The sequence below is a fragment of the Sturnus vulgaris genome, chromosome 11 (assembly GCF_052056855.1).
Source record: "Sturnus vulgaris isolate bStuVul1 chromosome 11, bStuVul1.hap1, whole genome shotgun sequence".
NCBI classification, from domain to species: domain Eukaryota; kingdom Metazoa; phylum Chordata; class Aves; order Passeriformes; family Sturnidae; genus Sturnus; species Sturnus vulgaris.
Window position 1 is genome coordinate 10,787,142 of NC_142253.1, and position 25,510 is coordinate 10,812,651.

General features: G+C 52.9%; 1 protein-coding gene across 1 annotated transcript in view; it reads right to left on the reverse strand.

Annotated features, from left to right (window-relative positions):
• The window catches only part of PLXNA1 (plexin A1), a 115,344-nt gene that overhangs the window by 65,808 nt on the left and 24,026 nt on the right, over positions 1-25,510 (reverse strand). The window contains exon 4 of the mRNA XM_014871995.2: positions 194-334. Coding sequence (XP_014727481.1) covers positions 194-334 — 141 coding nt within the window. The remainder of the gene's footprint in view (positions 1-193; positions 335-25,510) is intronic.

The window sequence follows — 25,510 nt, forward strand, 5'->3', positions numbered from 1 at the left end:
GACAGTGTTTCTGCAGGGAGAAACAGGGAGGAGCTGCCCCAGGATCCCTAGACAGCTCCAATCCCAGGAAGCAAAGGGCAGACCCTCCTAAAGAGTTGCCCAAAAGGCTGCCCAGCACACAGAACTGTAGACTAGGGCTGCAGTGTGGGCTGCCAAGTCAGGAGAGCAGAGGACCACTGACCCCTCCCCTTACCTGTTTCTCAGTCATGGCATAGATGTGCTGACGGTCAGGGCTCAGCACCAGGTCTCGCAGGATGGAACTGCCTTCGTGGGCCACTACATTCTCGTACTGCAGAGCTTGGTGCTTCCTCTCAGCTGGCAAATCCACAAGGATCTGTGGGGAGAGCAAGGGGGGATGAGCATGACCTCAGTATCAGCTGCTCTGCAAGCATCCCAGTCCTTTCCAGAAGACCTAACTGCAACGCCTCCCTCACTTTATTACATTTGTCTGGTGTATTTGCACCACATTCATGCTGATGGATTTGTCTCTCTCCAGGGAGGGAGGACACATCCCTGGCTCTCACATTGCATGCTGCTATGTGCTGCTGCTCAGCCCCAAAGCCCCTCCAAGTTGTAGCAGGGAGCAGATGAGTCCCCAGCTTGCAGCAAAGCATCAAACTCCACCTTGCCCCATCAGTGTTGAGAGCAGCTCACACATCACACTGCTCTGAGCGCTGCCAGGCAGGACATTGCTGCACACACAGGCTCGGCTCTCACCAGCCCATCCATCAGAGGAAACACTTGGACTCGTGACCGGGGAAGTCAAGAGGGTCTCAAGGAAGTTGGAGGTCAACAGAGGTTCAGAAAGTGCCTTTGTTCCCTGAGCAGGAACATGGCGAAGGCTTTAATCTCCTTATTGCTCACAATTACGTTAAAGCTCTTCCTAAGCACGCTGGTTCCTGGCTGTCCTGGTGATCAGCACATCAGGAGACACCGTGAGGCTGCAGGCACTCACCACACTGAGGCTAAACTCAGCTCTGCCACTTGGCAGACCCTGACTGGCACCTCCATGAGCCAGAAATACTTTGTGCTCATGTCATTACTTGTGACACCCCCAGATTCAGGCTGACCCTGGCATGGGACAACCTCAAGGCAGACAGTGCCAGAGAAATGCTCAGAGGATGGGATGGGATGGGATGGGATGGGATGGGATGGGATGGGATGGGATGGGATGGGAGCCACACCAGCCATACATTCTGCAAAAATCCCAGTGGCAGGCAGTGAAGCATCATGCCCAGCAAGATGGAGCAAACTCTGCCTGTGATCATCTCCACACTGGTGCTGGCACACACAGAGACCTGGTCCAGCATCCCCATCTGCAGGACTCAGGATCCCCACACAGGAGAGGGGCAAATTGGCTGCTTGGAAGCATCTCCCCAAATGCATCCCACAGCCCTGCCCCAATTATCACTCCCACAGCCCAGCACATCCACGACCACCCCTTGTGCCCCCACAGCAGCCACCTCAGCATCCCAGCCACATCACCCCTCCTGCAGTAAACTGCTGCCAGCATTTGCAGTTCCCAATCAGGAGGATAGGGGCCGGGAAAGCAGGATCCCGGTGTGCAGCTGATTAGCATGGAAATGTATGCGGCTCACAAACAAACCGGGGCCCGTTTAATTAGAGCGGCGCCTTTGATTCACTGCCAGCCTCCTGCATGCACCAGCCCTGGATTATTTTTAGGCAGTTTTACAAAACAAATGTATTTAATTAAGAAAGAGACCCCTGAGCAACCAGAGAGAGATGAGTCCTGCATAGCAGTGAGCAAAGGAGTTGCCCTCTCCCCAGGGATGTGACAACTGGGCTTGCAGGGCCAGGCTAACTCTTGGGAGCTCATGACACAGCCAAAAACCCCCTCTACCTCCCTCCACAAGGCTGAAGAACCTTCACCATACCCCAAAATGGTCCCGGTATTCACCCACCTTCTCAGCATCCTTTGCTAGACCCCTACATAGACTCTGCTCCCCATCAACCCTGCACTTGGTACCGTTGTATGCTGGGGAACCCAGAGGTGCTAAAGCCTCTGCCTGCCTTTCTTGCAGGGGTATCTTTCTGCCCAGCCCAGGACCATGTTTGTTCCTACTCCTAATAGATCAAAGGAGGTACCAGGCACCTGTAGTACAGGGCCATGTGGCAGCCCTGCCCAGCAGTGCCCCTTATTCAGTGGCACCCAGCATCACCCCCAGAGCACAACCCTGCCTCCCCACATCTCCTCACAAGTTGTTCCCCTCTCAGCTCTCAGTGTCTCCCCTACAAAGTCCTTCCCAAGGCAGCTCTCTGCAGGAGAGTAACTGGGAGCACTCCTTCCACTCCCCAGCAAGGCACCATCTCCCCACCTCACCATGGCAAAGTGACAAACGCACCTTTCCAACCCTTTTATGGGCCGCAGTTGCGGCACAGAATAATCGATACAGTTTTACCCAGGTTCTAAAATAGATCTATGGCTGGATGTCGCGCTGGCAGTAATTTTTAACTAGCGGGGTAATTTCCCCATTACATTATTGCACTGCATAGTGCTGGGAAAGAGAAAGAGATGTATTAAAAAAACAACAGACATGAAGCACTTCCAGTTAATTTGAGGCTCCAGGAAGAACCTAAAAATACTCTTAGTAGTCAAACAGGGCTGGAACCCAGCCTGACACACGTCAGGATGTTCTGGTGGGGCCATGCACACACAAGAACCCTTCTCTCTAGCACTACTCCCCCTGTTAAGGATAACCTGTAGGTGTGTTTGGGAATCAGGAAAAAGAAATTTGGAAGACTTGGTAATCAAGATGTTTTCTGGTTGGCCAAAGTGCAGCGCACAGAGGGAAATTGTGAGTTAGCTCATGGTGAGAAAATGCATCCTAACACTCTTCTCCAGCATGAGGAGATCACAGAACCATAGAAAGGTTCAGGTAGAGAGAAGCTTATCAAACATCTAGTTCTAAGACCTCTGTTCTAACCCTCTGGTTCCATTATACCAGCTGCTCAAAGCCCCATACAACCTGGCTTGAACACTCCTGGGGATGGGGCATCCACAACTTCCATGAGCAAGACTCCCCCCACACCAAGCAGGACCCAACTGCCCAGAGCACCCACTACAGACAGAGGTGGGGACCCAGCATCAGGGCCTTTCCAGCAGGATTAGCCCAACATGAACCTACCCATACTGGCCAGCAGGATAAGGATGGGTTATTTGAACTATAGCATGGTGGAGCAGCACAAGGAATGCACAAGGAGCCTCCCATCTCTTACAGACACTGGAAGGGCCAATTTCTTCCCCTTCCCTGCACCCGCAGGGTAGCTGGGAACAGGGAAAGAGGGAAAGGATGCAGTTTAATCAGAGCAGACCCCCTCAGAAACACACTCCTTCCTGCCCACCCTGGCTGCCTTCCCACTCAGGGGAAAAGACATTTACCATAAATAAATAAATAAATAAACATATTAACCTTTCTCCTCATCCTGACGCTGATATAATTACCCAATACTAATAATTACTCACACTAATTTCTTGCTCAGGATTCCTGCCCTCACTCCTGTCTGCCTCAGGCTGGCTTCAGGCAGCAACTCAGCAGTGGTTCCTCCTCCCAGGAGCTGCAGGAACCCCAAGGGGCAACCAGCTCCCAGGGCTGTGCTGAGGCACAGGAGCAGGAGTGAGGGTCGGCTTGAAGGGCTGCTGCCTTGCTAAGTACATGGGGAAGACCAGAGGCGTGAAATTATAAACTCCCTGCTTGGCTGAATCATCTCAAAGCAAGCTTAGGGGCTGCTCTGCCAGAAGCCCATGTGCACATACCTCCCCCCACCCCGACTCAAATAACGAGCCCACCCCCACGGGGCCAGCACCCAGCATAACTTCACTCTCAGAGGGGTTTAAGACCCTGTCAAAGGAAGGATGAGGGAAAGGACGGGGTGCTACTCTTCAACTGCTGGTGACCCCAGTGCAATGAGTGACTGCACACTGCACACCCCAGCTGGGCATCTGTAAAGTCCTCTCCCAAGAGACCCAGAGAGGATTCCTGGGGATGGCTTTGTCTTGGCTGGAGAAAGGAGCTGCCATCCCATACAAGGCTTTGGGGGAGGCATGAGTGTCGCCGTGCTAAGAAACAGCTCCTTCCATGGCAGCACGCTTTTCCCCTGGGCAAGGTGCCCTTCAGTCTTGTCCAGGTGAGGAGGCACTTCCCCACTGCCATAACCACTGCTGATCAGCCAACAGCCAGGAGAAAAATCTCCTAACATCCTTATGGCAGCAGCAAAGGGCACGAGGCAGAGAGGAGCATCTCCCCAGAGCCGACTTTTGGAAAGACAGGCAGTGAGAGGAAGGTGGGGCAGAAGCCATGACCTGGCACCCAGCCAGCGCTGGCAGCAGGTCCAGAGGAGGATGGCACTGGAGGACAGGGCTTTACAGCTCAGTCTGGGCCAGGGACACCAGGTGGAGAGGGAGGAAGCACAGCTGGAGAGGGAAGGCAGCTGCAGACATGCCAAGGCTGCTTTTGGATTTAACACATGCCAGCAGAGATCTGTGCGGGCTCTAGGAGGTGTTTGGGTGGGCTATTGGCTCCTCACAGGACCACAACCACATTTTTGGGGGCCCAGGGAGACCTGGTCTCACAGGGGACACCCCTAAGCCCAGCAGCAGGAAGAGGGGGCTCTTCACTGCCCCACAGTCAGTCTTCCCACGGGCTCTCCCACCCCAGCCTTCCATCTCCCCACCTCCAGGCTCTCCATCCCGGGTCCCAGTCGGTCCCCCGCAGACCCCTCCTCCGGGCAGCAGAAGTGCTCAGCCAGGCTTTGTACTCTTATCTGTGCAGGGCTGTGATTAATTCGCAGCGGCTGGCAGCAGCTACAAGAGGAGGGCGCTTTTGCCCGCCTGCCACACTTCAAAGGCAGGGACTTATCTGCCTGAAACACACTCGGCAGCCTTTTCACGGGGACCCTTTCCAGTTCCACGGGGCTCGCACGGCACTGACAGCAACGTGCAAGAAAGGCTTATTTATGGGAGTGCATTTCAAAGCCTCCCCTCTTCCCTCTCAACACACGCTGAGGGAAGCAGAGAGTTCCCCAGCCCCAAGGATCTCCATAGGGGACAGGGATTAAACAGGCAGGACAAGACACGGCTGTGAGGAGAGGATGCTGGAAAGAGGAGCCTGCCCTTCCTGTGCCCATGTGCTGGTCCCCTCCTGCCCTGTCTTCTTACCAGTGAGCAGCTCTGTAGCCCATTGCTGAGCTGGGAGGAGGAAGATGCTTTGTCATGGGTGCAGGGCAGAGTGCAGTCCCAGGAGCGAAATCTTCCCCTCCCAAGGCCATTAGTGCTCACAGCTCAGGCACCATGGAAGCCCCAGGCTCCTACACTCAAATCAGCAGCACATATCCCCTCCCAGAGAGCAGGGCTGTGTGAACACCCCCAGCATTCTGCTTTGATTTTGGCAGCATCCACCCAAAAGGCATAGGATAGGCCAAACTTAACCAGAAGAGGAGTGGGTCCCGGCAGAGCTGCCCCTGCAAGCCATGGGGCCACCTCCCAGAGGCAACAGAGGGCCTATGCAGCCTGGCCACACAGGGCAGAGGTGACAGCTGCTGCATAGTGTCACACAACACCACGCTGACAAGCCTACAGCTGGAAAAGGCACATCCCATGTCCAGCCAGAGGGGCTCACAGGGAAAGGGATGGCTTTGGGGGGGTCAGCCTGCACAGCCCCGCTTTGCACATGGCCTGGGATCACCCCAAGGCAGTAAAACAGTGTGGGGACAGGGACACCAGCTGCCCCTCCACATGCCTTTCCCCAGGACAAGCAGCTGTCATGCACATGCCCCTCTCCAGTTTCCAAAGCAAGGGAAAGGGTTTAAATCAAATTTCTGGATCAGCTGCTCTAAGGAGACACACTCTCTTCTTCCCTTCACCCAGAAAGGTGCAGCAAAAGGCAGGGACAGGGGGCAGCTGCAGGGCCATGGCATCATCTGTCCCATGGGCACAGCCTTGGGAGCTGGGTACTGCTGGAGAGGGGAATATACTGGGGACAAAGAGCAGGGAGGTCAAGGCAGTGGCTCCTGCTCCTTCCCACTGTATTTTCAGTTACCAAACTTTGGTGTCAGTGGTGAGGATTTGTCTCTGGCTTTGCTCAGATAACCAGGAAATTGCCATTAGGAGTTCCTCAGTCATGCTTTACCAGGACTAACCCTAAGGGTTATGTCACGGGGCAGGAGCTGGACACCCAGTGGAAGGGTAGGGACAGCCAGCAGCAGGGCCACAGGCAGGGCTGCAGGGATGCATCTTGCAGGGGCTTGTCCCAAGCCTGATGACAGGATGGGCCCCACAGAAACATCCCAGCTATGCAGGGCAGGCTGGCAGCCGACACCCCGGCTCCCAGTGCCCCCCCAGCAGGCTGGCCAGCCACCTTCCCCTCCCTTCCCTGCCATCCCACCAGCTGCCTGCACAGGAATGCACCAGGATCACACACACAGGATCCCAACAGACCCCCAGGCAGCTGCAGGCTGCTCAAATCTGGCAGGGCTGGATTCTGTCCTCTCCACCTCCTCTGCAAGAGAAGGTTTCACTGATGGTTCACACAGGGCTGGGATGCTCCTGCCTCATTACTAACCTGCCAAGGAGCAAGGTAAGCTGTTCCTGATTTTGATTCCATTCAGTGAAACCCGTTCACTTGATAAAGATGAGTACAAGCCAGGCTTTTGTCCCGGGCCCAACATCACCCCGAGTTGGAGAATATTGGGATTTTAATCATATTGGTACAATAAAGCAAAAAACAACGAGATACTTAATCTAAATCAATGTTCAACTGCTCAGAAACAAATCCAGCACCGCACCAGCACTGGCAGATGTGACACAGGTTCACCCTGCTGGTTTCAAAGCACGTGTTACTGCCAGTGTGTCATCTCCAGGCAGGATCCTGAGTTCAGCCATGTGGGCTGAGGACAGACAAACTCACTCTGGGAGGTAGAGTAGGAGCTGGGTGAAGCACTCGGGTTTGCCATAGGAAAGAAAAGAGAGAAGGAGGCAGGGCAGCAACTCTGCTCAGAAGGCCCCCAAAACGCAGCAACACCTTGCCCAAAACTTCTCAACCACATTTCCTTTCATTTAAACTCATTTCCATCTTTTCCTCTTGTTCAGCCACCCACACAAGTGGTGATGCTCCACCATGCTAAGTGGGCTCAGCAGAGCCAGTTACACCAGCACCAGCCCACGTGGCACAGCATAGGACTGACCAGCTCCATGCTCACCATCTGCAAACCTTCCCAAAATCTCCCCTGACCAGCTCTGCCAGCATTGCTCCATCTGCAGGATGGGAAGTACAGCCCAACACACTGCTCCAGCAATTTTGACAGAATTAAGACGCTGTCAGAAAAATCCTCCCCATATTTCTGTACCAAAACTGAGCTGCTGGAAAGAGTGAGCAAGTGCCAGGATAATGAATAGGAGAAGCACAGGAGAAACCTCTGGCAGAGTCAAACCCCGGTGCAGGAAGAACTGATGGATGGTGAAGTCACTATGAAGTGGTAGGAGAAATTACAGGCTCCCAGTGGGAGCCACACAATGCGTGATGGGTTAAGGCAGTTGCCCCACTTTCATCCCAAATAAAGCCCTAAGTCCCATCCCTGCCAGCCCCCAGCCCCACACCCCACAACAGCTCAGCAGTCTTGAGCCATTGATTTCTCAGCTTTGCCCTTCAAAACCCTCTTGGCTCAGAGCCCAGTTCATATCATCTAGTCACTCAGGAGCAAAATATCTCTATTATTATTGCAATTATTTCCCAATCAGCATCGCTCAGGGCTGAGGCGGTCAGAGGGGGCCCCCAACAAGCAAATCAATGGGCAGGCACTGCCCTGGGGCTGCCAGGGACCAGGCAGGAGGCACTGGCAGCTGTAGAGTGGCACAAGGGAAAGGAGATGGGGGACCCCAGGGACCCCTCCACGTGATGCTGTGACCTGGCAAGGTGGCAGTCTTTGCTGACACTTAGCCAAGCAACAGTGATGCAACTAAACCTCTGCACAGAGCGTGCATGCAGCCACCAACCCTGCAGGATCTGGATGCTGCACAAGGGCTCTGCCTCCCAGGCTAAAGACAACTGGCAGGAATTCCAGGGTGTCCCCGGGGGCAGCACGGCAGCTGCCAGGGCATCAGTTCCCTGGGGAGGGCGTGACAGAGAGTTTCAAAACTATGCTTCCAGCAACACAGTGCCTGTGCCCATTCCAGCAAAATTATCCAGTGAAACTCCAGCACCACATCCTACCAAAGAAATGTCCCTTGCAAGGGAGAGGAGCACAGGCAGGTAAGACAATCCTGCTTTTTTCAAGCCTTGGGAAGAAAGGAGGGAGCTCTGGAGGTAGGAAAGCCCAGTAACAGATGGAGAAGGAATTTTAGCCTTGCAAAATGGAAGGTAAGGGCAGGAAGAGCACAAAGCAAAATGCATCAGGGATCTCCTCTCTGCATCCCACCTTTCTTCTCCATGTAAAAATAAAGCCCTGGGTGACAGCAGTGAAGGGCAGAGCACATCACAGAAATACTGGATTATTTTTCCTCCTGTTCATTAATTACTGTAGGCATCCCAAGAGTCCCAGCAGGCCCCAGGCATGAAAGGCATGAATGAAGCCATGGCAATGTGTCACCCTCCCAGCTCCCACAGGACTCAGACTGCACGTGACCAGCCTGGGGTGAGTTAATACCTAAACCTTCCAGAGAGGGCCTTGGGGAGAAAGCTCTCACCTGAAGGACTCAATACTGAGTTTTCAAAGCAAAAGCCATCTCTTCCACTGCCAAGGCACTGGCTTCTCCAGAGATCACATGGGGACCAGCCCAAACCCTTGGCTGCTGGTCCCCCCTGACACACAGCCCATCATAGCAAGCAGAGCAGATTCAGAGCCACCATCCCCAGCTTCTCCATAGCTTAGAATTCGCCGTTAATTCTGAGCATCCAAATTATTTACCTCTTAATGACATTGCTCAGCTCAACAGGGCAGCATAAATCTTTCCTGGGCTTCCCTCAGCTTCTGCCCAGATATGCAATCAGACGAAGATAGCCCCAACATGAATGCCAAAGGCTTGTCCCACCACTCCCACCACCCTGCCCAGTTGGGACATGGAGCAATGATCAGGCAAAGTCTCTGCCTGTGGCCAGGAGCTCAAAGCCTTGCTGCCTGACAACAGGAATGGGGACCGCCCCATTTCCAGGGAAAAAAGGCAGGGAGGGGGTAACAGGGCTTCACCAGGGACATGTCGGGGAGGAAGTATGAGCTCCCAGGGCTGCAGCACAGCTGGAGATCAGCTGGATCCCTCCTCCCCTCTCGGCTCCAGGAAAATAGCTGTTTCCTTCCTGGTCCCTAAACAACACAGCAGCGAGAGAGGAGCTGCCTGAGGACTAGGCAGGGGCTGTTGGCCTTGCAAACAGAGGAGCCAGTGGCAGGAAAAGCCCAGGGAATGGAGGCTGCAGAGGGACACACTCCAAGGGGGGATCTGTTTCAGCGTACTCCCCTGGTGAGCTCCCCTCCCACCCCAGTGCCCACCCCAGCAGCCCCACACACAGATTCAGCACCAGTCAACCCCTGGTCCAGTGGGGCTGCCTGTGCAGGCACAACGATTCATGTCTGGATTTACCCATCCATCATACTCCAACAACTTCTGCATCCCCATCTCAGCCCCCCCACTCATTCAGCTCCAACCACATAAGTGCACCAGCCTCTATTTTCCACAGCATGAGAGCCAAAAGCCATTTCCTGCAGCGAGGTGACTATAAAAGGAACAGAATCCACTGCACATTCACCTCCACACAGGGAGAAGGACAACACTGATGGTATAGGGGGTTCAGCTTCACCCATTTAACACCAGCTTTGATCCCTTCCTACCCATCAGTCCTCTTTTTACTGCAGCTCTGGGCTGTCCTGGTGTTTTATCTCCATGGACAAATCACACCAGACTGCCCGGGAGAAGCTGATAAGCAATAAACAATCAGGGTCTAAATATCGCAGGGCACAGTGACATTAAATATTGAGAGCCAGCAAGGAAGCAGGACTGGGCATACAGAATCTCCAACAGATTCAATTATAAAATCATACATTACATGACGGACTCTATGAGAATGCAACCCATGTCATCAGAAGACAGAAAGTTACAGGCACACTTTTTTTAAATCTTTTCTGATCAACAGCTCCACTATCAGCATGCCACGATCAAAACTCCAGGTCCTGCCTTTCTTCATAAAACAGTCCCTGCTACAAACACAAACACTTCCAAGATTAGAGAAGAAATCCTCCAACATTCCATGGCCAGTGATCCTGGTGATAACAGCCAGCTAAGCCTGGCTTCACAGCAGAGTGCCTGCAAATATTTTGCTTGCAGTAGACTTAGACCCTCACTCACTCCAGCTTGAGCTCTTGATGCTAAATTTCCTGATCTTCCTTTTTGTTAATAATTTAAAATTTCATTTCCATACTCTAAACTTCTGGCAGTCCTACACCATTTCAAATGCAGAGAGCCACATCCATCCCTGGCTACACTAGACCCTTCTATACATTTCCAAAAAGCCAAGGGAAAGCTATGGGGCCATGGCTCCCCACCATGCAGAACTCTGAGCAAAGTAAAACACTTGTCTGCAGTGGGCTCCCTATTCAAAACTGGGATGGAAATTAGGCCCTTCAGTCTGTGCATCAGAGCAATTTCGAAGGAGAGATTGAGAAGATTTAAATATAGATATTGCCTTCCCTAAGGACGCTGCTCAAGATATTTAAGAGCTCAGGTTTTACACAGCATGGATTTCCTTTGGAACCGATGCAGGCAGCAATCCCTTCTGCAGGCAGCAATCTCTTCTGCAGGCTCTCAGGGAGCACAGGCTGCTGCCGGCCAACACAGAGCCCATCACAGACCACAGGGTGGTGTGGCCACATTTTACCCAGAGGGGTAAAATTAGGGCACAGAGGGGCTGGAGCCCACCCTGAGCTTTCCAGGTGTGATAGCACTCAGCCACAAATCATTGTGTCCTCATCTCTGGCAGATCCGTGCAATGGGAAATGAAGAGCCTGGTTGTCTCCTTAACAAATTCCTCCCGGGAATGCAGGGCTGCTCTCGGAAAAGCTGGCTCTTGCTAAGACCAGACCACACGCCACATTCAAAACTAAGTTCTCAGAAGATCTCCAAGGAACACCTACCACCCTCTCCACCATTCCCAGCACTTACAGTGGAGCTGCTACACACCAGGACTTGCCAACACCTTGCCCATGGAGCATTCCCACACAGGAATGCAATTGACACTCGGCAGCCTGGAGAGAGCTAAGCCAGGGTCAAGAATAGCTGGACCTTACCAGCCTGGTGCTGGAGGGAGCAGAGATGGGGACGGGCAGACAGCGCCCGGATAAACAGCTTTATCCCGAGATGCAACCCTGGCAGACACCCATCACATGCCTGAATATCTGTAAAGGGAGGCCAAGGGGTGGGAAATGATGTTAATTAAAGTTTTAATTACTGTAACCAAACGAGTAGTATAATTACTTTATTCTCACAGAGACTTCAAACTGATTAAGGACCACGTGCACAATCTTCGGGTTGATGCGGTTTTTAATTAAACGTGCCATCGAAGATGGTGAGGGGTGGGCAGGACGATGGCTCAGCCCTCCCTGGACCTCCAGGGACCTCATGTGAGGCTGGCAGAGACACATGGGTCAGCAGCAGCCAGTGTCAAAGGCAAGTGTCTGGGAAGACTGAAGCTGTGGGGTGCACACTGGTATCTTGCAGGAATAGCTCCTCTCCTATACATCAGCCCTCAGCTTCACATTCCCCCAAAACATCTACCTTTACAAACATTTCCAAAACAGCCCCACATGGCCACTGAAAATATTAATAAACTGGTGCTGCCAACTGGAGGGAATGATTAAAAAACAATTTTGCAAAGGTATCCTTTTCAAATAATAATAATACTAAAAGACAAAGCAATAGAAATTAAATTCCCAGTCCCCTACCTCAAATAAATAGTATCAGAATTTGAAATGAGACATAATTACCCCGGCAAGGTTAAAGCCGCTAATGCACACGGAATACAGAATCACCATCCATCATAATCATATCTCATATCGCAGCCATTATTTATAATTAGGAGGCACAGTTTAAAAAACACATAAAGACGCCCATGCAATGCAGTAATTCTTCTGTTATTGCTCCTGGAGGGCCAATCCTGCTCCGATTTGTGGAGTCCAGGATCAGGCAAAAGTAATTCCCTAAAAGTCATTTCCAAAGATCTCCTCTCATGGAAGGGGAACACACCTCAGCCCACTCACAAGCCGTGCTGGCAGCAGTAGGGCACACCCAGGCTGCACTAGGTTCCTCCCAGCCATATCAAACCCAAGTGGTTTCACAAGGCATCCAGACATGAATTTACAATTTTTTCCCCAAATGTCAGTGCAGGAAGAGTGGAGCTGAGCAGACAGCAGAGCCAGAGCCTGGCTCAGCAAGGCAGGGACACGCAGGCCTGGTGGGCTTTGCCTGGGCTTTATCCTCAGCTGGATTGTTGGGGTTTTTTTACCTATTTTCAAAACCACAGAACGAGTTATAGCAAGAGCTGGAAAAACCAAAAGCTAACCCCAGAGCTGCTGAAAGCTGCCCTCCTTTGAAGCGTGGGCTTTGCAGTCTGCCCCCGTGCCCCAGTGAAATATTAACAAGCTTCCGGGGAAGCAGGAGGAAATTACGCTTAATATATTCTGGGGAAGTCCGCAGACAGCAGTGCCTAAGCAGCAGAGCCTGGCTCTAGGAGGGACCTGCCTCCAAATCCCCTCTCCTGCAGCAACGAGGAGCAGCCAGTCTGCAGCCCTGCAGGGATATGCAGCAGCTCCACTGCACACACAGGCACTGAGCAAAGTCTTACATAGAAAAGCACAAAGCCCTTGCTCAGAAAAGCACAAACCCATGGACATGATGGGGTATAGGGCTGGTTCTGAGCCCCAGGAGTCTGGAAGAAGTGGATTTACACCTTTTGATGACAAAACAGAAAGCAACAGTGGTTGGAGATGGTGTCCTGGGGACATAGAGCCATGATGGCAGAAGTGACAGCAAAAGCCTAGGAATGAAATATGCATGAACATATGTGTGTAAATCCAAGGTACGCTGTTTTTGTGGATGGAAAAGCAAGCTGGGATAAGGACAGGGAAGAGCTGAGGCACAAGTCTCAGGCTCAAGCAGCCCCAAGAAGGAGCTCAATCCTCAGCAAGCCAAAGCCAGCTCTCCCCAGAAGTCTCATGACTCTTACTCACAGCAGAGCTGCACTTTCTCAGAAGTTTCATTAAGCTGTAAAACAAGAAAAAAATAAAAAGGAAGGAAAAAAAAAAGCCAGCTTGCAGATGCACATACAAACACACACCCGCACATACAAACACACACCCCCTAGAACCCAGGAAACACTTCTCAAATTAAAGTTGCCATAAAGAGAGCAAAACCTCAGCAAAGTGTTCAGCCCAGGTCCCATTACTGGGGGTGCTGCACTCCTGCAGCACAAGAGGATAACAGGCACATGGAGTAGTTGGAAGAAGGGCACAGCCAGAAAGAGGGGCTCTGTACAGACCAGCACCGCTCCACAGCCACCATGAGATGGGGGAATAAGCCTTTTTGGGGTTCAGACACTGTGCCCACCTGGCAATCAGCTCTCTGGGGCAGGCTGTCTTCTTGCATGGGGAGCACCAGCCCATGCACCTCATCATGAGTGAGGACTGACCTCCAGGGCTGCACGAAGGGCACCTCTTGGGCCTGCCCTGAGCATTTTCCAGCCAGCATATGCCCAGCATGCCAAGGACCTGCAGGCTTGCAGGAATCAGTAAGTTTGGGGAAGGCCACTTTGGGAATGCCAGAGAGGGGACACTCCCCACAAGACTGTGGAGGAGGAATACTGCAAAACCAAAGGGGAGTGGGTAATCATCCTGCAGCCAGTGCTTCCCCAAGCCCTGAAATGGTCATCAGCAGATTACCAGGCTCTGTCTGACATCCTTGAGCCATTTCAGCCCTGACAGCACACGCCAGAAGGACTTTTAACATCAGTGGAGGCTGAGTTTACTGCAAGCAAAAGAAGCAGAGAGGAGGAGGTGCTTTGCAGGCTTGGGCAGAGGATCACTATTTGCCCATCCAAGTGCTGAAAACTAATCCCCCCTTCCCCCTTTTTATCCCATTGAAAACTTGACACAACCTCCTAGCGCTTTGCAGTTGAAATTGGCAGGTCTTAAATTAATTGACTGCAATTTTACACAACAACATGTTTAGCTGTGAGCTGGCCCGCGGCCCGCTTGGCTCGCCACTGCTCCCCAGACACTTTTCAAGCAACCTCCAAAACTTCATAACACATGGAAGGCGAGGTGAGCAGGCTGCCAACGTGACCCTCTCCCTGCCAAAAGCCAGCCCTGCCTCCTCTCGCCCCCACCCCGACCTTGCTCCAGTCCTCTGGTGTTTTCCCTCACTCTCGTTAATGGCTCGTTAAATTATTCTTGTCATCTCCGAGGATTTTTGCTCCTCCAAACGCTGAGGAGCACGGGGCGGGCTGGGTTACAGGCCCACTGCTTTACCATGGAAACGGCAGCCATGGGACCAATGCACGCAACAGGAGTGAGAAAAGTCAGGGTGTTTTTTTTATTTCAATCCACCCTGACGCATTCCTGTTCTCCTTCTGCTTAATACTCCGAAGGACAAAACCCAAAGCAAAAGATGATGATGCAGTGGCAGGTTTGTGATGTGCCCATCCAGAACTGAATATCTGGGGTAACACAAAAATACACAATCCCAGTGCCCAGGAACAAGAGGACGCCTTCAACTCACCTCCCACCCACCCAAAAATAAACCTCTTGGGAGAGGGTCTGGGGGGGCACCATGCCTCATGTGTAGCCTGCCTGCAACCGAGCCCCCAGAATTCAGGGCTGGCCCCAGCTCGAGGTCTCCCAGCCTTTCTGCAGCTCCTGCGAGATGCTGCTGCTGCCTTGGCCAAGCATCCCAGTGATGATGAGTCAGCCCCAGCTCCCAGCCCTAATGTAATCCCGTCCCCAGTGCTTTCCAGGCCATGTCCACAACATGAAAGGCGCTGCTCTGGCCGCACTGCTGGCTCGAGAGCTGGAGGAGGAGAGGGGAGGATTGCTCGGGCTCTGCCGAGGACTTGGGTCGAGCAGCTGATGCTCTGCGAAAGCCAAACTGGGGGTGGGTTGTTTGTGTGATTTCATTGCTTGAACAAACAGAAACATCCTGTATGTGATTAAGAGCCTTTATGAAAAACACACCAGCACTGAAGCCCGCAGCTGGGACCAAAGGTATGGCTGTGGCTGGAAGGCAGCAGGGCTCGGCCGCTCGGGGTGAGCAGAGCTCCCTGGCAGGTTCACGCAGCCACAGCACCCCAGGGATGCTTCAGACCATGCACAGAAACAGACATCCCCACTAGGAAATCACCTCCCCCATAAAATGTCCGTTTTTCCACGCCAAGCTCCCCAAGCTCTAGGGAGCAAGAGGCACAGCGGGGTTACCGACAGCCCACAAGCCGCAGGCGATGGCTGCTCCGGGAGAGGCAGCCAAGGCTCTAACATCACTCTGAAGCTTTAATTCTTTCCTTTATCACCTTCTGCCCCAGGATATCAAAGCACTCCACACGTCTCAGGATTGCTCCTCCTTTTGGCTGCAGGCTTCACCACCCACGGCTGGCACAAGAGAAAAACTGGGCAATGTAGGAAGGAGAAGGGAACTGACCACAATCCACCACCACCTCCCTTCCCCCTGCCCCAAAAAAGGGAGAACTTCAGCTACTGCCAAAAACCAGGACTTGCCTGGACTTGTGCAGCCATCACCTCCACAGCCCCTGCCCTCCACTCCAACAGAGCTGCCTCGAGGGAGCCACGCCAGGAAAACACATGCTTTTGTTTAAGGAGCACAGGCTGAGCAGGGGAAAAAAGCACTTAAATGTTACACACTGATACACCAAAAAAAAAAAAAAAAAAAAAGAAAAAGCGAGAAAGAAAATTGAAGTTCTGTAGTTGTTTCTCTTTGGCAAGGGTCAAAATAGGATAAGGCTTTTGTTTTGCTGGGAGGCTTTAAAAAAAAGTGTATTTTATCCAAGCCATCCTTGAAACATTCTTGACATTTATTACCAGAAACTTTTCCTCCAATTAATTGCCTCTATACAACTATCATTTTCCTGATGAAAAACAACACCAGAAACTCGCAAGCTATTTGAAAAACGTTTGCTCTCTCTCTACTTCTCCCTGGTCTCGAGCATAAACAGAATTAGGGAGGTTAGAGGGGTCAAAAACAACAGTTTTAATTCAACAGCTTTGACCAGTGTGAGCTGCCACCCATGGCAGGGACGCTGAGGGCAAGACTTGGAGCTCAGTAGACACTATAAAAATACCTCTGGTCCTCAGGTATGAGATGTCATCTCTGGCTCCAACTCAGAAATGCACAGTGAGCCAAGTCTCAGCCCATGAAACATCACGTATTTGGAGATTTGGGCTGGGTTTCTAGCCAAGGCTTTCGCAGCACAGGGGTGAGGATGCTCACACAAGTGTGACAGCACGTGAAAGGAGGAACCAAAGCCTAAGAGAGGTGAGTGGAGATTCTTCCATCCCAGGAGGGAGGGTAGATAAGGTCTCAGAGAGTATCAGAGCTTTTTGGATCCTCTTTATCACTTCCATTTCGAAAATAAAGCCCAGTCTCATTTCAGTATCCCAGGTGAACAATCTCAGCTGCATGAGGTCTGGAAGGATGAGGCTGCAGAAGGCAAGTTGTGATGCTGGACTCCGTGAAGGGTGGGACACAGACACACTCCATCTCTGGGGTAAGTGGCTAAAGAGCAGGGGGACATGCTCAAGGCATGCCAAGCAGCACATCCAGCAGGAACCACAGGTGCCAACCCAGGCTGTGCCAGCCCTGCCACAGCCTCCAGCCAGAAATGCTGATGCTGCCATACAACTGAGTTACCACAATTTAAGGAGCACACCTGCAGATGGGCAGCAGCATCACACGGCTACATGGTGTGCCCTCAGCCCCCAAGGTGAACCACACCTTGAATATCGAGCAAGTACATTTACCCCTCCCCATTTCCTGCTCCTCCATCTCCACGCCAAAGGCAGCAATTATTTGCCCTCTTTTAAAATAAGAAGCCACTGGAGGAAGAAGCCAAAGCTCACACATCCTGCATTGAAGCTGACTCATCCCCCTGGGAGAGCCCAGGAATCTCATTCCCAGGTTATGTGCTCCAGCCACAGGCTCACAGTTTCCCACCAGCATATTCGAGGAGGGAAGGAGAGGCAGGAAGGAAACCCCCAGCTGAGACAGGGAGTGTTTATCTCACCTACTGGAAACACATCTTTAATTTTAAACGTTGAGTGTAAAAACAAGATCCCTTGAGGCTCATAAACATACCAGAAACACAGAGAGCAGAGAGCAACACAGAGTAACCCTGGAGAAATAAAGGGTGAATTCAGTTTGGGAAGTTCCCATCCCTCACACAGGGTGGGGATCTGCTGGCACGAGCCATGCATGCAAGGTGCAGTTTTCATGGGCTTGGGTCTTTCTAAAGGACTTTGCTTAGCTCTCAAATAAACCATCACAAGCATCACCCTCCCCCAGGAAACCAGGGGTGGTGGCAGTAAGACAAATCTGACCCAGTGTTTCCATCCAGGGAGCAGAGGCTGCTCCTCTCCCTCTGCCAAGGAAGCTGCCAGTACTGGATACCTCCAAGGTCCCCCATCCCCACAGCCTCACCAGGGATGCTGAGCATTTCTGTGTGGCTGTCACCAAGACACCCACTTTCCTTAACTAATTACAGATGCAATCACCCTGGCCAAGACACAGACCTATTTCTGGAAACTTTCAAAGAAAAATAAATACATATGTACAAAGAGAGAGACACACATGCGTGCACACACCAAACTGCATCATATTTTCCTCCATTATTTTTTTCAGTTGCATTCTGCTCAACAACTACAAATTAATTTTTGACCACTGTTAACAGAAAGCAAAAAGTCAGGGGAACCAGAGAACAGCCAGGCACTGACTCAGCCTCCAAGATCAGCAGGACTGCAAACTGTTCTACAGACCTCAAGCTTGCCCACAAGTACCTCCACTGAGCCCAAAATCCAAACTCAGAAGGATTTGGCTGTATTTCCATAAATATTCAGCTTTAAGTCCTGCTTGGGAGGAGCACCAGCAGTGACATGAGTTTGGTGGAGCTCAGGTTTTGATTTGGGTTGCTGCTGGAGAGTTGGGAGAATGCAAGAGAGAAAAGGAGGAGTGCAGGTGAGAAAAGCCCTGCTGGATACACATGGATATTGTGTCCTTCGAGGTGGGAAACATGACATGGGGGTCTCCAAGGAAGTGACATCGGTGTGTCTCCAGCTCCGTCCTCCTTGAGCTCCACTGAAGAACAGCCACATCAAAATCTCATGAACATTTAACATCGTTCCTTCACCTGTCACCAGTCCAGCTCTCACTCCCACAGCTCCAGAGGTCCATCATATCCAGCAAGGACTACAAGTTGTCCCTAGAAAGGCAAGGAAACTCCTTGCCTTGGGAACTGCCTGCCCAGGGAGGAGCATTACCAGCACTATAAAAGCCCCCAGCTATAGTGGCGCCAGGTTTGCTCTGTGGATGCTGGCACATAATTAAGATGTACAGGGCTCTGTCAATCAAGGGGAGAAAGAAACGGCAGGGAATCCTCTCCTGGGACACAGCAGAAGCCCACGCACTGCTGGTGCCAGGATGCCCAAGGGATGCTGGTGGAATGGCACAAATCCAATCCACCCCTGGAGCAAGCAGCCAGCCTCTCCACCCTTCAAACTGCCTCTTCTCACCTGTTTTTATGAACTGTAAACCCCTCAAAGCCAAGCCTGTGCTCTCCCAGTGCAGCATAATTCCTAATTCTTGCTCCAAAGGGAACAGCCTCTTAACAGCCCATGGGATACTGCAACCCAGGGTGGCCCTGGAGGGAAGAGCCAGCACTGCATGCATGGGAGATGGGGTACAGGGTTTGAGGCTTCGATCTGGCCCACTAAGGAGGTGGAGTGGGGCAAAGAACCTTTCCAGGGCTCCAGACACAGCGAGGAAAAGTCCAAAGAAAGCAGAGGCTGCAGAGGACAAGTCCCCTCCTGCTCCAAAACATTATCATCAACACTTCCCTTCGGGCCAAACCACGGAGCTTGGACCCACCGGCTCCCAGCCCACGCTGCAGCAGCATCAGGGAGCAGCATGGGAAAGCTGCAGCACCAGAGCACACACAGCCTGCAGGGCAGCGGGACAACCCCCTCTTTTACCCTGGAGCACCAACCTTTCCCAGCCTGCTCCCAAACAGGGACTGCCCAGCAGGGTGGAGCGGCATCCCCACTACTCCAGAGCCACGCACAGCCACGCTAGTGCACAAATTGCTTCATTAAATGTCATCGCATTAAGCCAGTTTCATGAATTTAACATTGTCCCCGGACTATTGTTTGCCTGAAAATTAAATTATGGCAACATTTGTTGTTTCAATGAGTCTGTCTGTCAGGGACAGGGCTGGAGGAGGAGATGCAGGCACAGGCAGGGGATTCAACTTCAGCAGTTGGGCTCCTGTGGACATGTAGCTTCAGTGAAGATGGACAACAGAGTTTCCTTCAAGGGGGTGGAAAAAGGGAAGAATCAAGCCCACATGTTGTTTCAACAAAAGCAAACCGTGCCAGAAGTGGAGATATAAGCCAAGCTGCCTGGAAAGGGAAACCATCTCTATTTTGGTGCAAATAAAGGCTCTGATCAGCCCCAGCAGCCACTGGCCAGCACAGAAAAGCATCACTCCGTATCTCTCAAGGCACCATGGACCCTGGTTACCTCCACACAAGGGGCTCAGGTTGGCAGTCCAGGGCTTTTTGATCTTTCCAGATTACAAAGCTTTGCCGCATACAGGAACACTCCGAGAAATTTCTCATTTATTCTTCCTTTTCCCTAGAGCAGTTCCTCTCTGCAGTATCAGAAACAAAGGTGACAACCTTTCGCTTTGTAAAGAAAACCACCAAACGAAGCGGACTATAAATAGCACCCAAAACTGACCTGCATCCCCAGCCAAGGGGAATGAAATGAAGACAAGTGAACGAACAGCTTCAAGGTCAGAGAGACTTTTTTATTTCCCCTTCATTCAAGGACTGGTAATTTTTATCCACGCAGGAGAGCAATCCAAAATACATCATTAGGTTGTAGCTAATAAAAACCACGCTGGCTTTTTTCAGCCCAGCGTTATTTCCTTTGCCCATACAGGGATTATGATGGGAAGGAGGTGCTTCCCCCAGCACCTGCTCTACCAGCAGAACCCCTCCTTGCATTCCAGGGCTGAGCACCCCGGTCATGCCAGATCTGTCCCTGCACAAAGCTACCAAAAGATGTGATGCTGCCCTTAAGAGCACAAAGCGTGGGCAAATTAAAGCACTATCACATTATCCTGCCTTTCTCTACCAGACTGTAGGGATGCTCCCCACTACTTCAGCCCATTCTCTGTCTGCAGACAGCCGGCTTGTCACACAGCACTGGCTCTCTTCCTTCTCTCCAGCTGCTAAATGGCATTAAAAGAACTAAGCATCCATTAAATAAAACTTTCCCACTTGCTTCCCATGTAGACAATTGCTCTCACTGCCACAGGGAGGTTTCGTGCTGGCAGCTGATCCATGGGTACACAAAGAGCAGGGAGGTGCCAGGATCAGTTCTGGTAGCACAGGTCATCCAGGGAAAGCACCAGAGAAAAACAGGGATGTTGCCCGAGGGGTCTGCACCCTCACCACCACCGAGCACCCACCTCAGCTCCTCTATTCCTATTTCACCCCACAATGCCGACCCCATGGGGCACCTTTCTGCTGCCTTCCCCATCGGTATCAGCCTGCCATTAGCATCCTTTCTCCTGTTCCACTTCAGAAAAGCCTGTAATTAACAAGGCTAGGGAACAACAAGAGGCCAAACAGCAGCTCTTCCAAGCAGCCTGGGACTGATACCATCCCCACCTGGACTTGGAGACAAATGACCACCCATGTATCAAAGTCTCAGAGATGGATTACAGGATCTAGCAGCCACTAAGGGGCAGCTGGAGTCCACATCCTGCATCCCCAAGTGCCATACCACACCTGCACCTTGCTCTTGATCTGTGATGGATTTTCTTCCCAGCCCAGAAGGGAAAAGCAGGGAGGTCAGCTCATAGGGATGTCTGACCTTCCCCTCTACCTGAGGCAGGGCTGGAGCACGCAGAGACCCAGACAACACTGAACTGCCTGAGTTCCTGCTTAGCACACATCCTCCCTCCTCCAGCAGGCCAGGGGCTGAGGGCAAATTCCTCAGGCACCATTAAATCTGGGTTAATGGGGCTGCACAAAGGCAAGGCAGGACACCAGCACTGCCCCTTCACACCAGGCATACCGACAGTCCCTGCCTCCCAAACTGCTGCCTTCCTGATGAGCCAAGCCATCATCCCTTGCTGCCTTGGGTGGGAGGTAGGGGCCATTCTCCCACCTGAAAAGACAAAATTAGTCAGTGTTTGTGAAAGTTAGCCAGTGAATAGGCACAATGGCTCCGACAGGAGAGATCCAACAGAGCTGGGCCCTCCCAGCTCATTTCCATTTTAATGGGGTGGCTTTTCCCCCTGCCCTGTCCCCTTGGGGCCACCACAGAGGTCCCCAGCAGGAGGCACAGTCCAAAGCCAGAGTCGTGCTCCCGCCCTTCCCAGCAGAATAGAGGTCACAGACAGAGGCCACAGCCCTGCATTCAGCAGGAGAGAGATGCAGAAGAAAATGCTCAGCAGCTTCACGCTTCAGCAGCCAAACCAACCCCACCAGCTAGGAGGGAAAACCCACTGCTCACTGCTGGCACTGCACAATCCCAGCCAGCCCACACACCCCTTTTCCTATCAACAGCCCCCAGTAAGTGTGACCCAAACATTTGTGGGGGCTCAGCATCCCCATCAACGACCCCAAAGATCGTTCATCTGCCTTGTTCTCCCAGCACTGCAAACCCATGGGCACCAATGCCTTACACAGCCCTGCAACAACAGCAGCAGGGACCTGTAAGGCACACAGTCACAAACCCCCGCAGGCTCTTGCTTTTTCCTTTCCTAGCCTTATTTCCACAATATTTCCAGGGTGGCAGCCCCTGCCAGGGCACAGGATGCTCTGCAGGGAGCAGCTGTGAAGGTGATGCTGGCACAGACCCACCAGCTCCTGAGCATTCCCTGCAGGGCAGCACCGATCTGTCCCAAGGGGCTGCCAAGTGGCACTTTGCCCTCAAACCCCTTCACAGAGAGATCACAGAAGCCAGGTTTGCACCCAGTAGCCCTTTTGAAGACACAAGGTCTTCGGGATCCACCATCCCCGAGCCTCCTCCAGCTTTCACAAGTCTCTGCTGCCCAAAAGTCACCTTGCCCGACACCGGTGAGGTCCAGCAGCCGCGGTGCCGTGCGGGGCGGCTCCGGAGCCGGAGCGGGCTGGTGGATGGGGGCGAGGCTCACGGCTGTCTGCGGGCTCCCGGCGCCAGGGAGAGGCCAGACCTGCACCGTCAGCGCTTTCGGCAGCGAAGGTTGGAGCAGGGCTGGCTGCTGCTGCCTCCCGGCTGGCCGGGCGCCAGGCTCCCAGGCCTGCTCACCTGCCCGCTTTGTGCGGAGAGCAGAGCAGATGGGGGGAAAGAAGAAAGAGACTTGAGCTTGTGAGTCAAAAAGCCTGGGGGCACAGAGGGTGGAAGAAGCGGACTTTGAGGGCAGTGAGTCCCCTGACACGTCCTCTCCTTCCCCAAGGCTGTATGAGCATGCTGGAGCATCCTTTGGAGTGTCAGGAGCCTGGAAATGTTCGTCCCCATCCATCCTGCACGAGGCAAGAGCAGGAATCCCAGTGGCATTCCCCTCCAGGAGTCACCCCAGGACGAAGCTGGCAGCTGCCTGGAGCCACGGCCTCGCCGCCCCAGCAGATCCCAGAGGCCAGCGGTTCACGATGAATTTCTAATTGTTTCCTCCAACAATGAGACATCCTGTTCACAGCCGGGCGGCGCAACAAAGCCCAACGCCGGCGAGCGGGGCCCCTTCCTGCTGAGCTGCAATGGGGCGATGCCGAGCGCTCCCTGCCACGAGCAAGAAGGGACGGGAAGGCTCCGCCACCCCCTCCCCACCACCCCATCCACTTAACACGCCTGCTCTCCAGCCTCCACCTTGATTAAAACAGCTTAACGACTCCAGCGAGAGCTCTCGAGGGGGCGGGGAGCCGCCAAGAGGTATTTGATGGATTCACTTTGGCAACCGTCGGCTACCTTGTCATGCCAATAAAATTATTGCCATTGATTGGGGAGAGGCGCGGGCTCATGCTCCGAGGAGCGCATCTCCCTCGCGGGGCTGAGCACAGGGCCCACAGGGGATGTCAGGGTGTGGGGAGGGGGCTGGGGGTCTCCAGAGGATGGGATGGGGACGGAGCAGGAGGAACAAAAGGCCCTTGTGCCAGGCAGCCAGCTGGGAAGAGAGAGCAGCACGGGCAGGAGAGCATTTCCAGGGGCTGCACAGGGGTCGGTGCCTGGGGACTCCTCAAGGGTCACCGGCTGACACCGCCAGGGCCAGGGCAGGGTTCATGCCCCAAATCTGTCCTGTGTCCCCCTACACACACCCCAAAAGAAAAGCCAGCCAAGGCACAGGCAGTAAGTAGGGTAGCCAGCAGCAGGGTCACGAGGCGGGCCAAGCCTTCCCGCGCACTCCGGGAGCCGGATTTCACCGACGAGACACAAAGGGCCCCTTTTCAGCCAGAGCTGCTTACCCTGAGCACTCGGCAGAGGCTGATGCGAAAGGATCCGTGGGGACATGGACTGCCAGGGCAGGCAAGGAGCCTGATGGCTTCTTCTCCCAGCTCACGTGGACCACGATCAGGTCTTGCATCATACCCAGCAGGCCAACACATGGGGGCTTTTGTGATAGAAGGGAGGCAGCAGGCAAGAGGGAAATCCCAAAAAGGCCCTGGTCAGCAACTCCCTCTCCCCACGGCACCTATTTTCTGTCCAGACACACCAAGGGTTGTGAACACACTGAAGCATCCTTAATCCAGAGCTTTTAGAGAACTCAAGGCGGGGGTGACTCCATAGGCTGCCAAATCTGCTCCCCCTTAGCACCATCACCTCCCTGTCCACAGGACAGGGAGCTGCAGGGGATCTCCTCAAACCTCTCAAGGCCAGGAGAGGAGCACCATGTCCTGCTGTTAGGGATGGGGATAACCCACTTAGTGCGAAGAATTTGTTATTAATATTATTAGTATTATTATTATCAAAGAAGTGAAATCAAAGCAGCCAGACACAGGCCCAGTTCAGCTGTGCTTTCTGTGGGAGAGAATAAACAAGCCGTGGCAAGCGCAAGCCCCGGGGGGGGAGCAGATTCCCAATGGAGACACGATGCGTTCACGCCCAGGGCTAGCCAGTTCCAGGACAGAACAGGGAGTTACAAGGATTGCGGTGGTGATGGGGGAGACAGATAATCCTCAAAAAATGAGAGCTCAGCTGGCTGCGAGGGCTGTGTAGTCCAATGCTATCCTGGCTGGGATGCACTGGCTGCACTGTCCTGTAACCATGACTGCCTTAGGGATCTCCAGTGCCTGGATCTCCTCTGGTGCTGGTATCGCCTGCAGGGCTGTGACAGGAGGGACAGCTCACAGCCTCCCTCTTCTGCAGCAGCCAGGGACAGCTGTGGGCAGGGAACCACCGAGAGGAACTCAGCTCATTCCCCCAAAAATAACCAGACAGCACCCAAAACTGGGTCAACCCACAAGGGCTACACTGAGCTTAGCAGAGCCCCAAGGCAGTGCCATGTTTGCATAACAAGGAGCAGATGGCAGTGAAGGAGGGCAGACGGGTTGGTGCTGCACCTCCCAGAATGTCCCACTGCTGCGGCTTCCAGCTGCCAGCCCAGCACGGGGCACCATCAGCACATTCCCTTCAGTGTTACCCTTCTTCCCTCTCTCCGTACAACACTTCAAGCACACCCAAAACCAAGTTCTTGGCATACACAGCTCAAGAGCTGACATTGGTGCAGTGTCAAACGTGCTTTTCCAGCACATGACTGAACACTCCCATTGCAATCATACATACACACAGCTTCCTATCCACCCGAACAATAGAAAAGACAGCCTGGGAAAATGATAACTGCCCAATAAAAACATTGCAAATTGAGGACAGGTGGTTTCCAGGAAAAACTCGAGCTTTAGGATGCAAGCTTCACTTCCCTTTCAAAAACATCCCCTGACATTCCTGCTGCAGCATGGTCATGGTTCACGTCCCCATGTCACTTCCCCATCCAGATTCTCAGACTATAGGGTGCAAGGCCAGGTCCCTGTCATGCCAGCTCAGGAGTACGGAGGAAGTGGTTCAGTGCCAGCTCCAGCAGTGTTGGAACCCATCCCTGCATTGTTCACCTGGGCATGGCTGGAATTCCCCGAGTGCCCCAGTCCCATGACTGCTGGCACAGAGCACAGCGAGCACGCGGGACCAAGGGCTTTCCAAGCCTGGCCTCTCCACATAACTCGGGATCAGCCAAAGATAACTGCCTGCCTGGTAATGCTG